The sequence below is a fragment of the Lissotriton helveticus genome, chromosome 8 (assembly GCF_964261635.1).
Source record: "Lissotriton helveticus chromosome 8, aLisHel1.1, whole genome shotgun sequence".
NCBI lineage: Eukaryota > Metazoa > Chordata > Amphibia > Caudata > Salamandridae > Lissotriton > Lissotriton helveticus.
Genome location: NC_136069.1, coordinates 1,674,570,059 through 1,674,588,155, shown reverse-complemented (window position 1 = coordinate 1,674,588,155; position 18,097 = coordinate 1,674,570,059). Strand labels below are relative to the sequence as shown.

Sequence of the window (18,097 nt, the reverse complement as noted above, 5' to 3'; positions counted from 1 at the left end):
AAGAGACGGCATGGATTGGTGGTAGTGGAATTGTCCAAACTAGAGCCTCTGTGTCTCCTTACTTCGACGTGGCAGACTTGCCATGACATTTGTGGCCCTTCATAAGTCTCCAACACAAAGAAAGTGTCATAGGAAACCAGAGGTTATTTCCTTCCCTGCAATACTTCTTCAGTAATTAGGGATATCCAGGAAGGAAGATTAGTCATGGGAAGGGTGAAGCTGTAATTCAGTACACCTGGCTGTGGGTTACATCTAGGTGCAGCCCTGGAGAATCAGGGACACTAGAAACAATGATTTACATTTGCTAAATTTTAAGAGGTTATGCAATGTTGCCTTGAAACCTGAAGAATAATGGAGAGGTAATAGTAAGATTAACACAGATATAGCGCAACGACCCAGCACAATATATCACAGAAAGATAAAATACAAAATTACTTATTACTTACCCTAAGGGAATAGAAGAGATACTAGTTGTGTGGCACATTACATAACAAAAGGACCAAAGATGCCCATTTAGAACTCCTCTAAAAGAGAAAGAATGCCAGCATATGACAGGAAAACCAAGTAAACAAGCGGAGAAGAGGATCTAGCATAGATAACCATACAATGGCATCTTAACTCAGACCAGGACTCAGTGAACCAAAACAGAGATAAAAAGATTCCAGTAGCAGCTTTTGCACAGTGATAATATAAAGTGATAATATAATCAGGTCTAGCAGCCAGTAACCAAAGGCAGAGATGTAAGAGACGAGCAGCAGACATACCATACCAATGGGTCACAACATAGATAACCTCAGTCCCCATTCCCCTACGCCCAACAGCAGATAAGCCACAAAATCATACACAAGCCATCAATAACGTTACACACAGAGATCAAAAGAAATCATTACTAACTGCTACATGATGGCACATTATAATCAGAACTCATCATCGCTGAGTGTAAAAAGAGACCAGAGATGCCAGCTGTAGATGAGACAACAATACCCCATTCAGGACTTGAGACCAGCGGCCAAACAAAAATAGAGACTCCTGAAGAAGATTCTGCACAATGACATGATTAGGGATTACTGGTTTTGCTATCTCATCGGATCAGGTGTCAGGCCACATATAAATGAGTCGCTCTGAAAGGTTGCAGGGACAATTAAGTACCTTTGAGCCCTTCTCACCTTCCAACTCCATCCACTGTTGAAGATGTAATTCTTGGCTATATCCATGCGGTTCAATAGCACAGCCAGTTTGAGCTGGTAGGCCCGGTTCACCGTTTCCATGCTGTGTGATGCTGCAAATAAACAGGTGACCAACAGCTTGACATATAGGTGACATTGTGGTTTGAGTACCAACAGTTGCATGAAAAGTAACACATATCCACTAAGAACAGAGATCATCTAGGAAATGCCTGATCAACATGAAAAGCCTGACAAGCTTAGACAGGAGTTTTTAGTAAGACCTGGCCAGCATAAACAGTTGGACACAAATAAGGAGCACTGAAACGTTTTTTCTTTATCATGACCATAGTAATAGTGACCAAAATGTTTACTTACATTAAATAAGGCAAGATGGCGGCCACTGTAGAGGCTGAGTGAGTTGGTGTGCAGAGCTCCTACCTGTTGCTGACCTGCCCGGCGTCTTTCACTAGCTTCCTGCGTGTAGCGATGCGCCGGCGTCCCAGCGTCCAGTGTGGAGGTTGTTATCGAGCTGCGGTCATGCCATTTCACGTTTCCCTCTGCGACCTTGTAAACCTGACGGCAAGGTGAGCGGCGTCTGTCGGAGCGGGACCGGGATTAAGGTTTCGACAATCAGCTGTGCCTCTGCACTGTGAGGGAGGAGTGAAGATGTGCGGCCAGTATTCTGGAGTCTCACGCTATCGGCGTTCTGGGGAAAGAAGGAAAGAGACCGGTGTGGTTGTGGTGCTCGGGGAGTTTCAGAGGCTTCTGATGCTTTTGGTGCTGGACTGACGTTCTCTGATGTGGAGAGGACGAGCTGCGGAAGTGGAACAAACAGCGAGGTGAAGCGGAGCCAGCTCGTATCGGTGGGCTCTCTTGGAGGAGGACTGAAGGCTTTCGTTTAGTAAGAGCTACAGCCGTCTACAGCTCGTAGCCCCGGATTACAGGGGTATTTGAGCATTTGCGGGACTTTACTTGAGCAGGTATCAACTGTCTGTAATATTTAAACCTCGTTCTGTTAAAGGGGAAGGAAAAAGGATAATAACTATGGCGCCAAAAGGCAGGGGGGGTAGAGGGAAAGGAGCAACCAATACTAACGCTGCCGCTTCTTCTGCACGTAATGAGGACCTTCCATCTAACACAACTACTACGCCTGTGAGCAGTTCTAATGCTCGAGTGCGTAATGAGAATACAAAAGAGCGTACAGTACTTGATTTACTTAGAAAGAAAAACACTGTTGGTATACCGAGTGTTGCTAGTAGTCCAGCGCAGATACCTCTTCCAACTGAGCTAGTTAATGGACATGGTGTCGCTGATCCCTCAGGTGCAGTCTCTAAACAGCGGAATATATTGAACCCCCTACCTTCGCCTGAAATGTCTTTAGCGGAAGTTTCTCAAGAGTAAGAGCAAGAGCAAGATCTGGGAGGGGAGCTGGCGGCTCTATGTCAGGCAGTCGGTGAAGTTAGAGTCTCACCCCAGGCTAATAACATCCCCGTCCAGGTAAACTGCAGGATAATGATAATAATAATGACAATTATACTAAGAATAATTCGGGTAAGGAAAAGGATATCCTGCTCTCTGCCGTAAATGACGTGGAATCGGTAGGCTCAGGGGGCCAGTTCTTCTCCATGTCAGATGTCTCTGTAGTGTCAGAGGGAGAAGGAGAGGACGGGGGTGGAAAGGACAAAGAGCAACTTTCTTTTTCTGGTGATTGGGGAGACGAAGCGAATATAAGCTTAGAAGAAGCTGTTTGATCACCAAATTCCCCGATCACTACAGTTTGGAAAGTCCTGGAAATACAGAATCCCCCCCTTATTAGCAGCTCTAACACAATGGCAGGGGCTGCCGGAAGCTGATGAAATTCAAGGAGAGGCGCATGATTTTGGAGGAGAAGGAGAAGGAGAGATCACGCTAAAATCAATTTATAACCTGCAAACATCCATGTATAAAATTATTATGGCTCACAGAGAGGAAACCAAAGCGGAGGGGTTTCGGACACAGGGAGCTGTTCGCAAATTGCAGAATGTGGTTTGCCGATTAGCAAAAAACTGCACTGAAACTACCACGAGAGTTCAGGAAGGGGAAACCCGAGTTTCAACTATTGAGGATGAGCTCTCCAGCCAGAAAACTTCAATTAATCAGATGCAAAAAAATGATCAAGATATAGACTGGAAGCTCACTGACCTGGAAAATTGGGCACGTCGGAATAACTTGCGTATATTGGGGATCCCGGAAAATTCTGAGGGAAAAGATGTGTGCCGATTTGTTGTTGATCTCTTTGCCGCTGCTTTCACGGACCTTAAAGACTGGGACTGGGATAAAGAGATCATAGGGCTCACCGCTTTCCCTTTACTCAGAGACGTGGTGCAGGGGGGAAAGCAGTTCAACCCAGGGCAATTCTCATTTGTCTGCATAATTATCTCCTCCGAGAGATTTTGTATGAATTAGTCAGACCCGCAAAAACTAGGAAGGGATTGGGGCATGAATTCTTTGTCCGACCTGATTTCTGCCAGGCAACTGTGCAGCAGCGCTGGACACTTAGGCAGTTAATGTCACCTATCCAAGCAAAGGGAGGCCAGGTGTTTTTATTAAACCCAGCTAAATTAAAAATTGTCTATAAGGGGAAAACAACCTTTTTTGTATCTGAGATTAAAACTCAGCAATTTATAGACACAATGTAAGGCTATCTAGGAAAAGATTTATTTCCTCTTCCTCTTTTTTTGTCGGATGGGGTATTTCTGTTTAGAGTGTTAACTAGGTACGACCAGGTATGGCCAGCACAGACAGGGAGATTGCTTCACGCCACCCACCATCAATGAGGACTTTTGTCCTTACGCCTCTGTTGGGTGGGTTTTTTGAGGGGGGGTCAGGGGGTTGCATGGAAGGGGAGGGGGCGGGATGGAGGGGGGTCTTGGGGGCAAGGAAAAACAGTTAATGGTCAATTATTGGCAGCTAAAACTCAAACTGGGCTCATTTTTGTGCTTTTTCATCTTAATATATTCGATATTCTAAATAATATGTTGAAGGTCTGTGATAAGTTTCCAAATAGGATGAGTAAAATATCGATTTGCCCATGGAACGTGTGTGGGCTAAATGACAAAAAAAAGAGGTATAATAGGACAGATGTTGAAAACCATGGGTGTTGACTTTCTTTGTAATCAAGAAAGTCATTTAGCGTGGAAAAATAGAGGGTGGCTTAAGGATCTTGGGTTAGAAATTGTCAGCTGTTCGCGACAAAACTCTACTGTAAGAGGAGTGGCTATATTAAAAAGATTTGGGTTGGGACAGGTTAAAAATATCAAAGAGGACCCACAGGGTCGCTGGGCTATAGCTGCATTGAAATTAGGTGATGTTACTTTGACTATCTGCTCAGTTATGGGCCAAATGCTGAAGACCCCTCTGTCTTACATCAATTAAGCATTGAATTAGCCCTATGGCCGCCTCTGTTAATTATGTGTGGGGATATTAATTTACATTTAGATGAGACTTTTGATTTATCTAGTGGTAATCCCTACGTCGGCAGGAAGAAAAATGTATACAGAGCTGTTAAAGGATTGGTCCAGGAATTTGGGTTGATGGATATAGGACATGTCAGGGCTGGGGGGTTGCCTGGGTGCACATTTTTTTCCGCCCCACACCAGAAGCATTTTAGGCTCAATTACTTTTTTTCTGCTACAGCCCTTATTAACACCTCTGCAAACTTAACATATAGGGTTTTACCTAAGGTGATTTCTGATCACAACCCTATTGTTCTCAGTCTTGATTTAAATTTTTCACCAACCCCGAGACCATGGTCTTTCGACCGTAAACTCATACGACTCATCCTATGTTGAACATATGAGCAAATGGATTCCTGAATTTTTTGAGAATAATAAAGGGTCCGCTGCTATTGAAATAATATGGGATGCGTTTAAGTGCGGGGTTCGGGGTGAAACCTTGAGCTATTCGCTTAGAAAACAGAGGTAGATTAGAAAGAAGGGGGAAGTTGAGATGCACAAATTGAGAGACCTTGAGATACAACTCATGCGGGCTTGCAATGCAGGATTGGATACCGATAGCATCTTAAAAGATCTATTGGTGCACAAAGTCAGGATCCATCAGGGCTTTGCCACGAAATTCGCACAACAACTTACTGCATTTCGTGCGGAAGTTTATGAAGTGGGGGAAAACTCCGGGAAACATTTGGCTAAAAGGCTGCGGCAGAAGGCGGTGTTTGCCTCTATAGACAAAATAATGGATGACGCAGGGAAAACTGTCAATGATACTTCAGAGATATTAGAGGTGTTTCGTGGATTTTATTCTAGGCTTTACACAGAGGACGGTGGGTCGGATCTTGAAGACAGGATATCGAAATTTATGGAATTAACTGCCAATGGTACTCTGGCAGTAGAGGAAAAGGAACAACAAGACCTACCTATCTCTTGGGAAGAAATAGAGTCTTCCCTTCTATCTTTAGCGCAGGGGAAGGCAGTAGGGCCTGACGCTATTCCTCTTGAATTCTTTAGGGTTTTCCGATCCATTTAAAGCTTGAGTTAGTCTCTTTATTTACATCAGCACAGAAGGGTACTCCTCCTCCGTCATGGCAAGAATCAACAATCACGGTTTTTGTAAAAAAGGATAAACCTCCCCTTCTCCCATCTTCTTTCCGTCCAATTTCATTAATAAATGCAGATAGCAAAATTTTCTCTAAAATCTTGGCTTCCCGACTTTCTACTGTCATAACTCCACTGGTCTCTAGATTCCAACACGGTTTTATCCCCGCACGTGACACGACTGACCATATTCGGCGACTCATCACTTTTCTAGATTGGGCCCAGGCAACCCGATCGAATATTGGAATAATTTTGTTAGATGCTGAAAAAGCTTTTGATAGGGTTGCCTGGGCTTATTTGTGGGATATTCTGGACAGAAAAGGATTTGGTGAGGGTTTTATAACTGCACTTAAGACTATGTATGCCACCCCTAAAGCACGTATTCATATAAATTCACAGGTATCCTCTATTTTTCCAATTACAGGGGGTACCCAACAGGGGTGCCCCTGTTCTCCTTTACTTCTTGCACTTTATATTGACCCTTTACTTAATTATTTTAATTTGGAAGAGAAGATTAAACCAGTTTGCTTGGCCAATGTAAATTATCGGGCATTAGCATACGCTGATGACATTGTTGTTGTCACAACCGATGTCCAGAATGCGGTGCCAGCAATTAATGACTTGGCGTCAGAGTTTGGCACATTTTCAGGGTATAGACTAAATCTGTCGAAAACCCAGATTTTATGTGCAGGGCATAATATGCTGACTAACTTCCCGACTGTTTCTGAGGTCACGTACCTTGGGATTAAAATTTCGCTACCCGTATCTGGTATCCCTGATTTAAATATGAATCCAGTGCTAGTTAAGATCAATTCCACACTGGAACGGCTAGATCATTTACACTTATCCCTGCATGGTAGGGACAATGTTTTAAAAATGCTGATCTTACCTAAGGTTTTATACCTCTATCGCTCAATACCCATGGAATTTTCCCCTACTTGTATTAGAAATTTAGAAAGGGCAACATCTAGATTTCTATGGGGGTATAGACGACATCGAATGATTCTCAGCAAAGATTGTGGAGGATGGAATGTTCCGTATTTTTTGTTTTATTACTTTGCTGCAACTTTGCAATTTATTAGCCCGTTGATAATGGGGGAGCGAGCTCGAGTACCTGCCTGTAGCTCTCCCTCTATTTATGAGATGATTTTAGGAGAAGGAGCAAAATCTCATTTTCTTAAGATGACAGAGCCCAGTTATTATAAAAAGACGAAATTCAAGACGCTGAAATGTGAGGTGTGGCAAAAAATCCGGAAACATTTGAGATTAACTAAATTGAATGCATATACACCCTTTGAAGCACCTGGCTTATTACCATCCACAATTTTTTGTGATCTCTCGGCGATTAGGTGGAACTTAAAAGGTGTTTGTTATTTGGGTGACTTGCTTTGCGGAGGCCAGTTGGCCTCTTTCCAGGAATTACAGAGCAAGTACTCTTTAAGTAAAAACGATTTTTTTGAGTTTCTTCAAATCCGTAGTTTTTCAAAATTCATCTTCTGTCTCAGTTACTAATATGAATAAAGTCCCCCTTTTGGATCTTTTGCAAAAAAAAACATCAATAGGTACTCTTTATTTTTGTTTGATGCAGGATTTTGGGGATGACTTAGTTGAATGTCAAGGGTGGTGGGTAAGCAAATTGGGGATATCTGATATTAATGTTTCTGAGTCAGTTAAACTTGCCTCCGAATGTTTAATAACTGGGATGATGAAATCTCAACATTTTATGTGTTTACACGATCTCTATTATACTCCTAGCAAAGTTGTTAAATGAAGCACTACAACAGGGACAAAATGCAATCGCTGCGGCTTGTACGCAGCCGATGCTGTACATATGTTTTTTGGTTGCCCTAAACTTGAAGAGTTCTTTAAACAAATTGAGAATTTTTTGGTTGCCGTGGTAAAGTTTGATGTTAAAGTAACGGCAGAGATGGTATTAATTGGTTTAGATTCAGGTACCCTAAGACCTAAACCTCTAACCTGCTTTCTTTTTATGTGTATGGCAGTAGCTCGAGCATGTATTACTAGGGAATGGATTAACACGGACCTCCCTTCTTTTTTTAGTTGGAGGGAAAGATTATTATATATGTACAATATTGAATCTGCTATATATAGACTTAAGGGGGTCAAAAGAAGAGCTCTGGGTGTAAACATTTGGGAGTGTATAACTGAATGGATCTAGACATTGTTTGATGCTGTTTATGTTAGAAATGATATGCCTCTGTTTTTCCATTTATTTCTTTATTTTTTTGCTGAATTCGTGATTGACAATTGCTGTATTTCCTTGCATAAAACAATTAAATAAAAATAAAAATATATGGCAGACAACGAGACACAATCTGAGGCAAAATTGCCCTGTTGGTTGTGTGAGGCACAAGCCATCTCCATGGCTACTTTTGTAATCATCTGTGCAACCCCTGTGCACAACCTCATTGCAAAACATGTGGTTGCCCTTTTGAACTGCACTTAGTCCTATTATAACACGGAATATAACAATCACTAAACAGCCATGCCTCTTTCAGATGGTTTCATGGTTCTGTTACATTTCTTGATCAAGTGAAAAGTATTAGGTAAAGGAAAGTAAAAAACATTCTCCTTCACGTCCTTCCAGAATGCCTCCATCCCTATCCGCAGTCCAGCTACAATCCCTATGAAGCACTCCAGATGAAGCAGGGTTTACAGTATTTTGACTGTACTTGAGTCTCTGCTGCCTTAAAAAGATAGCCTGGTACAGTAAGGAACAGGCATCCTGATCAGGGAAGAGATCAGGGGGTGTCAGCATGTCTATGAGAGTATCTTGGCAAACGTACGCATCCCACTCTGAAGTACCCCCACACAAGAAATAATGTCAACAAAGGGGATCGAATCCAGAAGCACAGTGTCAGCTTTGGTACGGGTGATGGAAATGGGCTGCCCTTTACCACTCTTTATGCAAGAAACAACGGTTCCAGTGGAGTATTAGAATACTATTCATTGGTAACTAAAATGCATGATAGCAAATCTAAAAGAGGGTTAATAGGAATGTCAAAGAGAGAGCGAACGTAACACCAAGGCTGTTTGAAAGAATTAATTTGTATTGTTACAAAGAAATGGCAAAAGATTATACATAATCATATACGTAATGTACAGAAATAAACTTCTGGCAGTGCGAAGTGTCCCAAGTGTACTATAAGAACCAAAAAAAAATAACAGTTAAGTGACATTTAGTGAAAGTATAAACAACGTTTCAAAGGAATTTTCATCAAAGGAAGTGACCGTTTTTTTAAATGAGGTCATACAGAATAATGAAGCAACTCTATACAATCTTGAGTGCGATCTTGATGGTTCGCTTCCATTAATCGTCAACGGCGTTTTGACCAGACTAGAATATGTGGTCTCGTCAGGATCTACGATCTGTGGGACATCGAGGGAAATGAAAGAATGTGGACTATCAGAGCAGGCACATCTTTTTGTGCAGGCAGGCTATTGGGAAGGCTAAAAAGGGTCATTACATGAGTATATAGTGCTATTACACATGTGAAGTGAAGTGTGTCAAACTGTGGGTGAAAAGAGACCAAAATTACTCACAGTGAACCCAGCCGAGTTCTGTAGTAAATGTCAAGGCGAAAACAGAGGGAAAACAAAAGGATGAGGTGAGTAGTAGTTAACAATGTCGCAAGGAGGGATCATGAGGTTACCAATTTAATTACTTACCACTGTACATGGTGAAATGGCAACTGTATAGAGGATTCGCGGTCTTAGCGAAGAGATGACAGTTTCGGTATGGAGCCCGTGGTGGGGCGATAAGTGCCTGGAATGATGCCTGAAAACGAGAGTGGGGAAATGTAACCTCAACCTTCAGGCAGTGGCGGGTGGGGGGGGTTGGTATAGTGGGCCACGGAGCATGGCAGGTCTTACCTAAGGCACGGGCAAGCAATCGCTTTAAGCAGTCTGGCAGGATCCAACTGTTTGGGCGCTGAATAACGCTCCGGTCTGCGTACACGATGAGGTACCGTATAACCCTCAGTGCGTGCGCAGGCTAAAACATGGAGACTGCAAACTCGATATAGTAGTGAGACGAGAGGAAAGCCGAGTACACCGCTGCGGTGACAAGAATGGATGCCGCAGATGCTTGTGTGTCATGGCCAGCAGGAGTTCCAGGGTGAAAATAGCATGAGAGGGAGACTAGGGCGGGCATGATATTATGAATAGCGGTGTATAAAGGGGTGAAAGTGTACAATCTGGAATAGCAAGGTCATACATGTTGGGAAAGCAGATTATAATATAAAAATAAAATACAAAATAATAAATGCATAGAAATCATGGGTATCATGGATTAAGTTGGTATAAAGTTATATACACAGAACAATGGTATGGGCGGAGGAGCCAAGGTTACAAGGGAGCGGCTGGATGTACTCATACGCTGTCCTTTGGAGGCTCACACTCTGGCGAGTCGAGCGTTACTCACAATCGAAGACTAGCCATGAGGTAATTGTGTCAACAGATAACAATAAAAAGTCACACGGATTGACATCTATGTGTGGTGCGTGTCAATGGAAGTTGATCGCATGTGGCTATGATTGAGTGCGCCCTTGTTGTTAAAATCCAAATCTGGAGGAAGTGAAGGGTTCATGGAGGCCATGTCCATGGGTGGACTGAAGTCAAGGTCAGAAGTGCAGTGAAGCAGGGTAACTACAGTCCTGTATGGGGCATGCGAAGTGCGGACAGAATCATGGACCCAGGGAGGGTCACAGTGTAACAAGGGAAGGCTGTCAGTTAAGGGTGGCAACAAACCCAGGCCATTCTTCAGCGGAATTCAATCTTTTGTTGATCGAGTCAATTCTGTCAATCGAATGACACTCTCGACGTTGAAGTATTTGTGTGAGGTCCCCTCCCCTCTCTGGGATTTTGGCAATGTCAATGATCAGCCACTTGATGTCATTAGCGGTGTGATTGTTGGCAATAAAATGAGAAACCAGGGGTCTGTTAACACCCGACCCCTTATGCGTCTGCGATGTTGCCCTATCCTTGCTTTTATGGGTTGTTGTGTCTGTCCGATATATGGTAGACCACATGGACACCAGATACAGTACACGACGTTGCGCGTGTTGCAATTTGAGAATAAATCTAGGGTCTGATCGCAGTTACCATGTTGGAAAGTGGGCATGTTCTCTGTGTAAGGACAATTAACGCAGTTCCCACATTTATAATGCCCCTTGATCGGTGGGAGACCCCAGGTGTTAAGTATTCATCTGGAACCGTTTAGATTTGAGTAAAAAGGTTTATTGAAGATTATGCATAAAGGCCAACACCGAAGCATCAGAACAGCTGCTGCAACAATCCGGTTACTGCTTCAACTGATTACCGATGACATATGGAATTCCCATGTGTCATCTAAAGAACTTCCATATGTCATCGGGCAGCTCGTGACATAGCTCGTGACATTAAAGTAAAATATAAACACAACACATCTCCCTCCTTTTACAATAATACAAGATAAAATAAAGAGAGAGAAAAAAACAATTTCCAAAAATAAACAATACAAATGAACACCTTCTTTACCTTATACATACTAATAAAAGAGCAGAATCTTATACTTAATACAATATACATTCTTATGCTAAACTCCTAAAGAAATGAAGAGCAGAATCTTATACTTAATACAATATAAATTATTATGCTAAACTCCTAAAGAAATGAAGACACCACCCCCTCTGACAAGAAAAATATAAATAAAAACATCAAACTTTTGTTACATAATCCTTTAAATAAGCAGGAGGCTTAACAACTCTACCAAACTGCTCATAGGAATATCATCAGAACCCAAATCCTGATCATGTAATTGTTCGTTAACAGAATCCAACAATTCCATACTACCAGAATTAGAAGAGAACTGATCTTCCACAATACCCTCTGCATTGGAGGAAATTTGATCTTGTACAATACTCTCTGAATTGGAGGAATTTCCATTGTGCATCAATTCCTGATCCAGCCAATGAAAATTCCTAGAGCTTTGAAAATCCTGAACATTATCATTATCAACAAAAATGTTCTTACACTTAACAATTCTTCCCATATTCCACACTTTACCATCAGACAATCTTGCTGAATTTTTTATAAATGTCTATAACCTTTAAAGGTTTTGAAAATTTACTTTGCTCCTTCTTTACCCTGAAAGGCAATTTAACCTTCACTTAATCACCAACCAGCAAAACAACTTCCTTAGCATTATGCTTGGAGTCATAATGCCTTTTATACTTGTTCTTATGTGACAAAATATTATCTTTCACATGTGCTGGTGACCACTCCAACAATCTTGAATGTTTCATCCAACACTGGTTATCCTTAGTAAATGGTACTCGCCCCTTCATAATAGTAAAAGGACTAAACCCTGTGACAGTAGGAGTGATGCGATACATTCACACCATTTTTTTAATTCCAATAATCCAATCTTGTCCTCTCAAATTAGCTAACTGAATGGAGTCCTTGATGAAGCTGCTGCAACAATCCGGTTACTGCTTCAACTGATTCCCGATGACATATGGAATTCCCATGTGTCATCTAAAGAACTTCCATATGTCATCGGGCAGCTCGTGACATAGCTCGTGACATTAAAGTAAAATATAAACACAACACCAGGTTGATTCCAAGGTGCCTCTTTTCTTTACTGTAGTCTCTGTAGATGATCTCACCAGATGGTCCTTGTTGTTTTTTGCCCTTTTGTACGCAAACAGGGGTACTTCCATGGATGGGTACCACTCAGCATCTTCACAGCAAGTGTTACCATGACAATGACACTGCTCAGATTCTATAGTAATGTTTAGCAACTAGTTTACATCAACACAACCAGTATATAATGACCTCAGGTGCAGCTATCTGTCTCTCCTAACAACCTTCACTCCTCAGCCACAAACTGACCAACATTCTAACTAATGGTGGAAGAGCAAGAACAGAAGAAACCAATGGTGAGTAGAGCAGGGTGGGAACAAGGAAGATGGAAATGATGGCCTGTGCTTCGGACCTCTCAGGTGGTTGGTTATAACAATTCCTCTTATATATATTGGTATTTCCTTTTTTTTTGTTAATAATGTTTGACTGAGAGCAAATTTACCAAATAGGCTAGCTTCATACCTCATATGCATTTGATTCCCCCATCGAAACTTGAGGTAAATTGTTAGGGTGAGCCAAAGTTTACTTTTAGGGGAAATCACATTTTGTGAGACAAATACACATTTTTCCATGTTCATTTTTTGTAGACCGAAGTTCCTTCTAAATAGATCCTTTTGTAAATTCATAAAATTACTTCTGGTTTGCAAGCTGTTCTATACTTCTTTACAAAGTTCAAAACACAGATATTCCTGATCGCAAACTAAACACTGCAAATCTTTAGACAGTGTTTGACAGGGCAAGATGGTCAGAGCTTTGCCAGGCAGGCTAAGGCTAAAACTTCCCCTAATCTGCAAAAAGGAGCAAGGGTCACCAGCCTGGATCCAGAAGCAGTAAGTCAGGGCTGTTGGCAATAATGGAGTCAAAAACATTTCATGAATCTTTGGTACAAATCAAACATGGTTCACTAAATTGGCATCAGTGGTTCACAAAGCACAATAGTAAGGCTAGCTCTTTAGGTTCATGAACTAGAAAACTCAATTCACAAATCAGAAGTTGATGACAGGATTCATGATCAGCTGTAGATGACAACAAGGTTCACAAAATGTGCAAACAATAACTTTAAAAACATAGTTTCCAGTTTTATGGAACATTATGGCTGAGACATGTTAAAAAAACGATTTTGCTTAATTATGGTTAGAAGCACTGCTGATCACGAACAACACCCATGGTGAAAATTAAATTGAAGGAAGCACAAATCACCCTAACTATCAGCGTTGTGTTTTCTCTTTCTATGCTTCGTACTAAGGGGCATATTCTCAAGCATCTATCGCCAAGTTATCTGCACTTCATCGCAGCCAAAGTCGCGATAAATACATCGCCACATTCACAAGCTGGTGCTAACAGCCCATATGACCAGTTTATCTGCGATAGGAGCCGCAAAAAACATTGCCACAGATGACCCCGGCAACTAACGCTAATAATATGCAGAGTAGGAGTTCCCGTGCAAAAAGCCACAACAACACCACTCAGCAACATTCTCAACGACCAGCCAGATCGGCGATAAGATCACAAAAAAGGGGATAAAATGCTTTAACAACAGGAAATTACCTCCTGCCCTGACCTGGTGTAGAGTCGGACTACAACCTGCACCAGAAAAGGGAGCTCAGCCCAGAGCCACACCTGAAGAACAACAGATGCCATGGAGCTACTAATCATGCAGCTCTGAGTCCCAACAGGGCCACAACACCCACCACAACCACCCCAAGGCCCGTCACCCCACACGGACCCCCCCCAGCCCCCCTCCCCGGACCACCATAGAGGCATCGCAGACAAAGACAGCGGACCTTCAGAAAATGCACCAGCCTCACAGACTTAACACCAGAGACTCAAAAGGACAACCATCCTCTGCATCCTGAACTTCATTGCCCACAGGCTGACAGTACCAACACAGCAGACAACCAATATCCCACCTCAGACAAAACTACTGGCTGTGCTGCTCCTGTTGGCCTCTGGTACCTTCCAACCAATAACCGCCAGAGTCAGAGGAGTCTCACAGCTGCCCTATCCAAGATCCTCACACCTGTCCTGGATGCCATCATCAGCTTGGTAACCCAGTACCTATACTTCTCCCACACTGTAGAAACAGCTGGAGACCAAGCAAGGCTTCTATGCCATAGCTAGTTTCCCGCACGTGTTTGGGGCAATCGACTGCACACATGTCCTACTTGTGCCCCCTGCCGACACTGCACACCATTACCGCAATAGAAAGCACACGCATTCCATCAATGAGCAGGCAAAAGTGGACCACCGGAGACTCTTCACCAATGTCGTTGCCAACTACCCATGCAGTGTGCATGATTCATACATCTTCCGACAGTCCATCATCAACTGGGGCTTCCAGAATAGCACCTACAGAAATGCAGTGCTCGTTGGTAAGTACCAAAAGAACACACCACACACCTCAAATCCACAATCATGCAACTCACAACTCTGGAAATGCACACGTTATAAACTCACATACAACATGCCAAACAACATGCCCACCCACCATACACGACAGCACAAATTACTGCGGTAAACTGGGCTAGCCATATACATGAGCCATCAACGGCATGGCACCTCAGCCACACAATAGCAGAATGTGGGGAGAGGTGGGAACCAGGCATGTGCGAAGGAGGCAAGTTACCCATGAATGACAATGTACGCAATGCCAAGTGTGGCGTGGATGTGCTGGACAGACTGCAGTATGCAGACCACAGACATATCCATGTCAACATATACTGCTGGTGGTGGTAGTGTTGTGGACAGTGGACGCAACCATGTCACCCTAGCCAGTGGGGAAGATCTCGGTATTGTAGCTTGTTATGTTCCCCATGTAAGCATTTGCAAGAGGGTTGGCCTGAGGAATAAAAATCACACAGCCCTGGGTGTGGTTCTCTTCCGGAATGGCCAAAGTATCTGCCAGGGTGGGCCTCTCACTCCGCCACGAGGCCGATACTGTGAGCGGCGGTGCCTGCGATCCTCTGAGTCTCCCGCAGCCTGGACCGCATGTCTCCAAGAGGGCCCACCATGTGCCAGTGCAAGCTCCAAGCCCAAGGTCCGTGACCTTGGCAGCCTCCTCAGACCACCACGGCCTCCGCGAGCAAGGCCCGCAGTACTCCTTTCTTGTTGACGTACTCCACCGGTCAAGTAGGGAACACATTTGGAACTGAGTCTTGATTACACATGGGCAGAGTACATTTATTATGGCTGAGTTTATATCACTATACTCCCTTTGATGTTGTGCCACCAACTATGTGCATAGCATTGTGACCACACGTGTCTGTGGGCCCTTGCTGACGTCTGCCTTTGGCCTACACTGAGGTCCAGTAGGCTTCACACCAATCCAATGCAGTCCATGGTAAACAGACATAATATCGACTACAAAATATCGAATGGACATAATATCGAGTCCAAAATATAGGCAGGACAAAATATCGAATGGACAGAATATAGACATCAAAAATATCGTTTTGAAGGTAAGTAATGTAATATTGAATGTTAAAAATATAGAAAGTCAAAATATCGAAGTATATAATATAGGTTATTAAAATTATCGAATTGTTAATAATATCGAATTTTTTATAGTGTTTGTTATGTTATTATATGTGTGAAAAGTGTGTATTTATGTTATAATTAATTTTAATTAATGAATTTTGTTTATTTTTTTGCGTAATTTAATTCTGTAGCGGGTTGTGGGTTTATAGGGGAATAGGGTGGGAAGTAATTTAATTATAATTAATTAAATATGTAAATGTATATATTGGTATTAATTTTTAATTAATTGTTAATTAATGTATATTCGGTAATTAATTAAATTTTAATTGGCAATTAATTTTAATTAATTGATTAATTGGTAATTATGTTAATTTTGCTAATTTAATTTCTGTATCGGGTTGTGGGTTTATAGGGGAATTGGGTGGGAAGTAATTTATGTATAATTAATTAAATATGTAAAAATATTTATTGGTATTTTTTTAGAAATAATTGTTAATTAATTTTTAAAGGGTAATTAATTAAATTTTAATTGCCAATTAATTTTATTTGATTGATTAATTGCTAATTATGTTAATTTTACTAATTTATTTTCGGTAGCGGGTTATGAGTTTATAGGGGAATAGGGTGTGAAGTAATTTATTCATGATTCATTAAATAATTCAATTTTTTTAATTGTATTTAATTTGAATTATTTGTTAATTAATTTTTAATAGTTAATTCATTAATTGTTAATTTGTAATTTATTGGAATAGGTAACTAATAGTAAAAATTAATTGTAATTTGTAATTTTAATTGATTAATTATTATATTATATTAAATTGGTAATTACTTTTAATTAATTTTTTATAGATATTAATTTATATATATTTTTAATAATATAAGAAGTATTTACTTTCCCTACTGTTGCACTCTCTGGAGTGGGAATAGTAATTTTTACCCCTACGCTATCCAACGCTTTCCCTACTGTTGCACTCTTTGGAGTGGGAATAGTAATTTTAACGCCACGCTATCCAACGCTTTCGCTACTGTTGCACTCTTTGGAGTGGGAATTGTAATTTTTATCTCTACGCTATCCAACGCTTTCCCTACTGTTGCACCCACTGGAGTGGGAATAGTAATTTTTACCCCTACGCTATCCAACGCTTTCCCTACTGTTGCACTATTTGGAGTGGGAATAGTAATTTTTACACTTCCGCTATCCTACGGTAATAATATTGGATATAGTTTAATTATATTATGTTAATATATATATATATATGTTTTAACAAATATGATTGTAACATTTTTTTTCATAACTTTCATTAAATATTTAATTATTATAAGGTAATTTAAGTATTTTAAAGTATATTTTAGTAATTAATTTTTAATATTAATTTAATTTAACATTGTTTTTAATAAAGTTGATATTTTTATAAACTATATTTTTTGTAAACGATATTTTTTACTCGATATTTTTGTACTTACCTGTTTGTAGATACAAAGTCGATATTCTGTCTGTGGATATTCTGTCTGTCGATATTTTGTTGCCGATATTTTTGATAGTCGATATTATGTCCCTCGATATTATGTCAGTGATCCGCAGTCCATACCAGGCAGGACACAGTATTGTTGCAGGCTGCACTCCCGCTCAGCTCTGGTGCCTCCACCTTCATCAACCAGAAATCTTCTCCACATGTCATTTCAACGCCGTGTGGTGGAGATCCAGGAGGTGCTCGCTGCAGGTCTCATAATTGGAACAGAGTCTTGATCTCATCATGGCAGAGTTCATATCATTGTACAGGCCTCATCGCAGACTGCATTCCCATCCAGCTCTGGTGCCACTGACTCTGTGTCACAGGAGTCATAGGCACTCTCTGGTTGAACTTTGGTTGAGCTTTGGTGGCATCTGAGTCTATGGCCTGGGGGTTGTCTTCATCATTATGTAGCTGATACTGACATGGTGGGAAAAAGGATACAACTCCTCCATATTGCCTGTTTCTGCTTGATTCTGCCCTCTACATAATGCCCGGATGAACACCTTCCACTGTCCCCCGTAACAATCCACGATATTCTCCTTGGACATCAACGAGGACCCGCTCACCCCCCCGGCTGTGTATCGCAAGTCACAGTCTTGTGGCGGTGTGCCTGTGCCAGCCGCAGTGCATCCGGGGCCACTAACTCTATGCAGCTCAAGTCATGGACCCTTGCTGTTTGATCTTTGAACTTCTGATTGTCTGATCA

General features: G+C 41.6%; 1 protein-coding gene across 4 annotated transcripts in view; it reads right to left on the bottom strand.

Annotated features, from left to right (window-relative positions):
- Positions 1-18,097, bottom strand: part of LOC144773619 (transient receptor potential cation channel subfamily M member 2-like) — a 1,811,195-nt gene that overhangs the window by 1,224,258 nt on the left and 568,840 nt on the right. For all 4 annotated transcript variants that reach the window (XR_013600034.1, XM_078658765.1, XM_078658766.1 and 1 more), the window contains one exon: positions 1,167-1,279. Coding sequence is in view for 3 of the 4 variants with exons in the window: in XM_078658765.1 (XP_078514891.1) it covers positions 1,167-1,279 (113 nt within the window). In the remaining variant the exon portion in view is untranslated. The remainder of the gene's footprint in view (positions 1-1,166; positions 1,280-18,097) is intronic.